Source organism: Cottoperca gobio, chromosome 19 (genome assembly GCF_900634415.1).
Source record: "Cottoperca gobio chromosome 19, fCotGob3.1, whole genome shotgun sequence".
NCBI classification, from domain to species: Eukaryota; Metazoa; Chordata; class Actinopteri; order Perciformes; family Bovichtidae; genus Cottoperca; species Cottoperca gobio.
Genome location: NC_041373.1, coordinates 2,007,249 through 2,016,068, shown reverse-complemented (window position 1 = coordinate 2,016,068; position 8,820 = coordinate 2,007,249). Strand labels below are relative to the sequence as shown.

The 8,820-nt window shown below is 39.3% G+C and overlaps 1 protein-coding gene across 1 annotated transcript in view; it reads left to right on the top strand.

Moving 5' to 3' along the window:
* Window positions 1-1,331: 1,331 nt before the first annotated feature.
* Window positions 1,332-8,820, top strand: part of acbd4 (acyl-CoA binding domain containing 4) — a 12,934-nt gene continuing 5,445 nt past the window's right edge. Inside the window, exons 1-8 of the mRNA XM_029455827.1 lie at window positions 1,332-1,554; window positions 1,869-2,000; window positions 2,809-2,929; window positions 4,108-4,192; window positions 4,560-4,680; window positions 5,293-5,448; window positions 6,012-6,109; window positions 6,262-6,472. Of these exons, the coding sequence (XP_029311687.1) occupies window positions 1,910-2,000; window positions 2,809-2,929; window positions 4,108-4,192; window positions 4,560-4,680; window positions 5,293-5,448; window positions 6,012-6,109; window positions 6,262-6,472 (883 nt within the window). The 5' untranslated portion in view covers window positions 1,332-1,554; window positions 1,869-1,909. The remainder of the gene's footprint in view (window positions 1,555-1,868; window positions 2,001-2,808; window positions 2,930-4,107; window positions 4,193-4,559; window positions 4,681-5,292; window positions 5,449-6,011; window positions 6,110-6,261; window positions 6,473-8,820) is intronic.

Here is an 8,820-nt window from a genome sequence, read left to right as displayed (position 1 = left end):
TTCACTCTCAATGATTATATCGTATTTATAATATTTAAATCTTTATGATTTAGCCTACAACATAGTTAAGTATTTACAATGCTGTATCCCGTAGGTCCTCCTTAAGCCTCCGGATAATTCTGTCAGTTTCAAATCGAAAAAAACTTCTTCTGTCTGATGGTCTGGATGTTCTTCACTAGACCATACAGAGTAGGCTATATTTAACAAACAAAAAACTCTTGGATGAAACATAATCTTATAAAATATTGGTCTGCTGTCCTGCATGTTATATTATTTACCAGAAATATTTGTGTCAATGTTCACCAATATAGTAGCACTGAAGGCTCCTGAATGGCGCATTAATATGAGAGCTATTTTAGATCTGTCATTCCGTCTGGGTTATTTTTTCTTCATATTTGCGCTTTATTATATTGCTTATACTCCTTGCCATAGCTTTTTTATTTCCGCAAGTTTGATTCGATCTTTTCTCTGTTGTGTCAAAAATGAAGCAATTCTTTATTAACAATCTAGCAATTGTTATGCTTTTGTTTTGAAGGAAAACTCTCAACATCTTTGGCGTTTGTAGAGTGTGTCTCTGGTAGATTGACAACAAACGGAATTAAATGGATTATAGACCGAGGAGAGACGCTCATGAGTCAAACATGAAATAGCTTTTCTCTTCTCCCTCTACTAATCTCTCATTTTATCCAAATCACAGTCGAAGTGATGAACTGACTGATAACAGAAAATGGTTTATTCTGTAATACTTTCTGCTGTAATTGGGGCAATGGTGCGCCACATAATGATTTATGCACAGATCGGCCTACCTATCGGCTGTAGTACATGCAGAGGCTCTTCAGTCTTCAGTGAATTGATGTTGATCTGAAATAGACTAAGCTTCTGTGCTGCTATCTAAACTATTTTCTAAATGCACTGGCAATACAGATTCAATTTTTAACAGTAATAACAGTGATTTTTTAGGTATTTGTACCTCAAAAGATTTACTTCAATATTTCCATTTTATACAACGTTATCACTAACACTACTTTTTACGTAGAATATAAATACTGTATAGATACAGTGGAATTTTAATTAATTATTTAAAAAATTAGGAAAAAATAATAAATAGTTATTAAAACTAATATACAATATAGTGATTTAAAATTAAATATAAAGACAGCCATTTGATTAGTGTATTTTCAGAAGCTACCTTAACGAAGATGCTAATTTAGCTAAAAAATAAAATAAAAAAATATATAATTAATATTATTAGGCCTATTAAGGATAATTAAATAACAATATTAAAATATTATATTAAGGGATGTCGCCTGACACATGTGGGCGTGGTCGAATTGGTGTCATGTGATTTGACACGGAAGTCGTCTCTATAAACTACATCCTCCGCAGTGTCCGGAGATGAAATACAGGCTGCAAAATAGATCCGTAATTAAACTTTAACGTCAAAGAAAGTAAATCCATAAATAGCCGGAACCATATTTCTCTCTATGTTACAGACCAAACCGCCTTTTTACATCGTGCTGGTGATGGCAAGTGGCAGGACACGCAGCAAGTGAGGTAAGACAAGTTAAAAGCTAACTGCTGCTAAGCTAATGTTACACCGGGGTTTACAACTTGGTTTGCTAGAGGTAAGTTAGCTAGCTATGTTGCACTTGGCGTTCTTGTTTTTTCTTAACAAACCAAACTCTAATTCAGTAACAAGGTGTCTCTCGACAGAATATCATGTGTATGATGCATGTTACAAAAGCAGCGTGATATGTACATACAGTAAATTGTGTTGCATGCGACATACAGTTACGTCAGGTCAACATTTGTGTCATGTAACGTTAGTTTTTGATTCCACTCTCATAACTGTGTCTGTGCTCTCTCAGCTCCAGTTGCGCTCGTGCCTCCTTTAAACACGTCAGGTGTCATGCCAGTCCTGGCTATGGCAGAGCCTGTGGTTGATCACCAGAAACGGTTTCAAGTTGCTGTGGATGTCATCCATAACCTTCCCAAAAATGGTATATATCCCATTATGTCACACACCATGTGTCATAAAGTTTGTTGTAGACTGTAAAAACGGTATCTTTATTATTGTAGCGTTAAACTGTGTAACTCATGCTCTGCTCCTTGGTACAGAGAGTCGGTGTTGAACCAAACTTTATTTAAAAAGTAGCCAAGTGTATCAGCCAACATATTATAAAAGTTTAATAACTATGTATCATCTTCTGAATATTTTATCATCTTACCTAGCAGAACCAATGTCTTATTATTATTATTATTATTATTATTATTGTTATTGTTATTATTATTATTATTATTATTATTATTACTATTACTATTAATAAAATATACAGGTCAAACTGCACTGTGGTTACTCGGGATTTGTTTATCATTCAATCCAATCTGTACGGTTGCCAATAAGTTCACCCTAAAATGGCCATTTATTTCATGGAGTTTGGTGTAATGCTGTTTTCAAAAAAGAGCAAGCAGCACATTTGAGTACCTCTGAAGTTGACAATGTCGTCCTTCCTCACCAAACACCACTGGTGACAAAATGGTATTTAATTGATTTATATCAGCAGTTATATTTTTGCTTTAATATGGGAACACAAACTCTCATATTTCTGAACACATTGTGACGTTTCCTTTGACCTAAAATGAAAATGAGCTTGTTTTCCCAATTCTAAACTCGTGTACAGTATGAGTCTACCATGACAACTGAGATGACCCCTACAGTCCCTAGTGATCTGAAATCCTTTGTCCAGGTCACTGGAGAAATGAGAAGACAGTTACGCAATCCTGATAAATGTTTGTGTTATCTTGCAGGTTCATACCGGCCGTCCTATGAGGTCATGCTGCGTTTCTACAGTCTGTACAAGCAGGCCATGTGTGGACCCTGTACTGTCCCCAGACCTGGATTCTGGGACCCAGTCGGTCGCTACAAATGGTTTGTACAGTATGTGTGTGCGGGCTTGTGTGTCATTGTAGTAAGTCAGGTTAGATTTCAGCAGCAGATACACCAGCTACTTAGTTGCTTTCATAAATGGTCTTCTTTCCTCTACCCAAAGATACTGTACATCATATTTCCATTTAAAATCTAAAATTGAATGCAGTAGGGTTTAAAAGAACATTTATTTTGGCAGTCGACACTACAACACTCTGTCAGGGGCTTTTGTTGAAGGGGTTGCAGCTGAAGACTTTTAGTCTAGTTCTTTAAACAAACACAAAGTTTGCAGTTCCCGGATCAGACCATCGGTGCCGCGGCTGAACTCCAGCTAACTTAAGCTAAGACGTGTGCTGCTTCTGAACAAACATTTGATTGCGTGCATCTTCTCTTCAGCCTTCTGTAGAGCATACTGCATGTGACACATAACACATCCTACGATTGTGATTGAATTAGTTAAAATAGCACATTATGATTAGACTAGAATGCTTCTTCGATTAATTAATTACTATAATTACAATGGGACAAGGAGAAATGCCATCAATTCTCTGGTCCAGCTCGTCTAAAGTGAGGATTTGGTGTTTTTCTGTTTTATATAATTGGAAATTAAATCACTTTGTTTGACATTTTTCACTATTTTCTTACATTTTGTATAATATTACATTTATAATTAAACAGACTAAATTATACAGAAAAGACTCATTAGTTGCACCCCTACTTTAGAATGTTTAATGTACAGTATATGTAGAAGAAATGATACCTCATACACAATTGTCAAATGAATGTCAACCTGAAAGGATTCATACATTTTGTAGATTTTCTGGGATGTAATAAAAGCATAGATGGCAGTTTCATGTTTTCCACATGTTTGCAGATGAATAAGATCTCATTTTTGAACCGTTGAGAACGAAGTAAGATTAAACAACAGAAGTCTCATGACGGTCAACATTAAGCTTGAGGTCAAAGATAAAACTACTGTAGTTTAATCTGATGCGGTGTAATATATATATATATATATATATATATATATATATATATATATATATATATATATATATATATATATATATATATATATATATATATATATATATATATATATATATATATATATATATATATATATATATATATATATATATATATATATATTTTTTAACTAATTGTTATTTGTGTGTTAGGGAGGCCTGGAGACGCCTGGGAGAGATGAGCAGTGAGCGTGCCATGGCGGCATACGTGGACGAGATGAAGAATGTGGCACAGGAGGTAGACGACATGACAGACGTTTCATTCATATAATAGAACATTCTAAGTTCATGTAACATTTCCTGCAGGATTGCATTTGCGATTACATTTTAATTAATGTCCCCATTACATAATTTTCATTTGAAGAGCATCAGCTAAATTAAATACTTGCATCTTGACTGAGTATCAGGCAATGTTTATCTATTAACACTATTCATTTAGTTTAGTTCGGGTTCCTACTTGTTCCTTAGCTCTCAGATCAAATCAGTTCACAGTAACATTGTGATGGATAAAGACTCTCAGCGGCAGCATGCTGCCTGGTCAGATGAACACAGGGACTTGTAATTAGCAATCCAGTGATCAATAAAGGCCTCCACTGACTCTTTAGGTCATCGACAGCATACCGATGAATGAGAAAACGGCCTCCCTCTTTCACCACTTCGAGCCTCTCTACCTGGTGGTTGATGACATGCCGCGGCCTCCCGAGGCCCTGCTCACACCCAGAGAAGGTCAGTGACCGGCACCAGCTGACCAGCTGACCAGCTGAGCAGCTGATCTCTGTATCATGATGATAATATTTGATTAGAAATGAGATCTGATTCTGTCAGTGCTCCACATCTGATGGATTGACAAATACTATGAAACAGGTTGTCTGTGGGAGCCTGAACAAACTGATACACTTCACATCTGTATTTTATTTTCTCAGTATTATTGCGACGTCACGTCAGTTTGAAACTATCACTCCGTCAAAGACATATTTTTGAGCAAACAGGTTTTTCTAGTCTTTCACTATTTAAATGTAGACTATACATTATAGACGAAAACTTGCTGTTGGACACTGAAGACAGAACTATTATTAAAGACGGTAGATGGTAAAATGCAGTATTAAGATTGTGTCTCTCAAACAGTTTGAGCAGATCCATTGGGGACTCTATGATCCATGTGAGAGTGTAAATGTTAGTACATTTGAAATGTGGCTGTTCGCCAGTGTTTCTTAGAGGTCAGGCATGTTGACAGTCAACACATGAGTTTCCATTAGCTCAGCTTTATGGGAAAGCAACGGACTTTTGATCACGGGTCTCACAATGTGGACGTATGTGTGTCTTGGTACATTACTGCAGGTGCTGAAGGCAGAGAGCAGGCTGACCAGCGAGCAGAGATGAAGGATGTGGAGGAGTGTGGCCCTGAAGAAAAGGCTTCTCTTCTAGAGGCTGCAGATCCAGATCCCTTCAACCTGTCGGAGGTTATAGACCTCACTGCCAACCCCATCCCTAATGGTATGTAAAGGGCGGAGCTGTTTACCCCATACACTTAAAGGTTCAATATGCAACTCTGAGCCACCTGCTCCAAAGAGAAAGGGGGCAGTATGTCACCTCTAAACTGGCTCCATACAACCTCTAATGTTTACATTTTGGTTGGAGTAGTTTGACATTCATTCTATTCTGATTTATTCTTTATATTGTGTGTTGCATTTACTCAGTCAGTGGGCAGGAATACCAAAATGCAACCAAAGTGCTGAAACTCTGATCTCCGGTCAGAAAACTCTCAGTCTGATAATCTTCATGTGGAGCTGATCATCTGTGTTCACTGAGCTCTGATGTTAACGGGGCTGTAGTCCGTGTAACGTTACGTTACTTTGTTTATTGGACTAAATCCAAAGTGGCAGAAACTAGAATACGACGGGATATTCATCTCATCTTCCCCGTCAGACAATAATGTATTCCAACAGGAGGGATTACAGTAGAGTAACTTTTCCACCTTTATTCAATGTGGCATGCACATAAACTGTTGTGGCTTGTTTGAGACGCGCTCTCTTCACAAAGTGCGTGTGCTCCTGCAGACTCTGGTGTGTGTGAGGGGTTGGTGTTGACCAGCGACTCAGAGAGTGAGATCTTCTGCGACTCTGTGGATTCAGTGGAGCAACTCAGCAACATCAAAGTATGATTCACTCACATGCAGCACGTGTGGCAGTATATAGAGCACACTGACATTACTCAGTAGAGTATCAGATATAGTACAGCTAACAGAACGTGAGATTAACTTTTCACTATATGCGAAGAAGACCATTTCAAAGATAGATTTGTTTACAGATTCCAGTTGTCAAGACCAATGGTTTTCACAACGGCCATGTGTCCTCGGAGTCGTCTCCTGTTCAGAGCCATCAGCTGGAAGGCCGTCTGGAAGTGAGACAGGTTGGAGCAGGTCAAGGTGGAGAGGGGGCGGAGGATGGAAAGGGTCAGGGTCCCAAAAGAAGGAGCCGAGACACCGGGCGGGAAGGTCCCTACCACAACTGGAGAGAACGTAAGCTGCTACAATATGGAAGTGTTGAATAGGTTGTAACGGTACACACAAGTCGCGGTGAGGTTCAGTGCGAGCTCGGTACAGCAGAGAAACAAAATGCATGATGATGCGTTTCTCCATTTATTGTGAACAGACGGTATTCAAAGACCAACAACACCCCCTAGCTGGGGACCAAGGGGGCCGTTTGCCCACTTGCTGCTTTGATAAACAATTTCCTGTATTAAAATTAAGTAACATTTCAAACACTTATGTATTACACCAGTGTTTCCCCCCCAACGGAACCCCGCCCCCTTAGTGTTTTTAATTTATATTCACAAGTCACTTTTCACATTGAACAGGTGCTCTTCTATTAAATAAAGGCTTATGTTATTTATCTAATTAATGTGCACGTTTCAGTGTCTGCTGTCCACTTTGCGCATTCACATTCTCTTCTCCGCTCTGTTTTGCGAAGGGCGGGGCTTCGCACCCGACACACACACGTGCGCACACACCTACAGTCAGAGACGGAGAGGAGGTAAAATAAATGCTCACCCCCCGTCGCACAGCACCCGCTATATTTAAACATTCAAAGCACCTAAATGTACATCATCCCATTAATTGGCACATCAGGGTGTAGCTGCCGACTGCGTTAACCCGAGCTTGTGAACTTTGATTCCATATGACGTGCATCTTCGTCTTCATCTTCATCCCATGTAGTCAGCATGCAGCTGCGTGTACCGGAGCATGACCCCGTTGTGTGATGGTTTGTTATTAATACACAAACTGTTACAGCCCTATTTGAGAAATAGAAAACACTTTAATAAATAAATAATTTTATGAATACAACATGGACCTTAATATTTGGGAAATGATTGATGAAATTATTCAAAATTTTTTATTTCTCACATGTACTACAGTGTGCCACAGCAGTCCAGCTGTTGGCGGGAATGCAACATGAACAGACGTGTAAAGAATTATGGCAGGACCTGTACTGATGGTTATCAAGCAGATTTACACATCAAAAGTTTTATTACATTCAACATTTTTTACACTTTCTCTTCACTTTGATGGTCAGTAACAAACCAAGGTTGTTGAGTTTAAGAGGCAGGAAGTGTGTCATTGGCTTAAAGTGTTATTGGGGAAAAATGTCACTAAGAAATGAAAACTGACATAATTGAATGTCATTTATGAAATAGAAATGAAGTCCTATAAAACTAAGACTGATTAAATGTAATGTAACAGAAGTGGTTTCCATTCTCACGCAACAGACACGCTCTTTGCACCGGCTCCGTGCACGCTCTCGCCTCAGCTGCATCACACAGGCTCAATAGAAAGGCTGGCATGGAGGTGTGGATGCAGGAAATGAAGATGGCAAAGTGTTGTTTTCCAACTTAAATCCAGTGTATTCAGTCTTCTCATACAGGTTAACTTAACTCTCTTCAGACAAACAAAACAAATCAAAAACTCTAGTTGTCTTTCTGGAGCTCAACAAAAACCAGTTGCTCTCTGTTCACCTCAGTCATCGTCTCTCCCCTCGCTCCACTGTCTCCCCCTTTGAGCTGCCTCACTAGAGCAATCGGCTCACACGGTTCAGCAGGGCAGCAAACCTTGTCCTGCTGACGGAGGGTTTTGCAGTCTGACTGCTTGTAGTCCCTGCTGCATCCACCAGGAGGGAATGTGTCTCCCATCCATGACACGACCTCTCATGACAATCACAATATGTGTCTACACTTTTCAATGGGCGGTTTCTAATCCTACAGTATGTCCCTTCACTGTTGCCCAGCAGCAGAGAAGTAGGACACGGGAACTTCTTGGTCATTGAGGAGTATTTCTTTAGTGTATATTCCTGGGGCAAACTAAAGGCCCTGTCACACATATCCGTATGACAGAAACGTATGCCGGCGCATACAAAATATTGGCAATAGGTTGATATAAATTAAGGGTAAGTTATGATCGTTCGAAGGACGCAGACGATACGCCGAACACTCCAGACATACGGCCCTGTCACACAGTTCCGTATGGCAGAAACATCTGCCGGTGTCCAAATACGTACAACCTTTCCACAGCGGTGGTGTAGCTGACGTATACATAACGAATACATAACAAGTTATTATACATATGTCAAACCTATTGATAGCGCATCACTTACTTATACAAAACGTATCAGAGCATCTGGCCAACAGAGCTGGAAAAGTGCCATTTGGTTCACGTCATGCTGATGATTTCTTTTTTTTTTTTTCCAACACAACATAATTTCTGTCAAATGTTGTATTTGTACTATGTTGTTTATCCTGTACACACGACATCTATTGCACGTCTGTCCGTCCTGGGAGAGGGATCCCTCCTCAGTTGCTCTCCCTGAGGTTTCT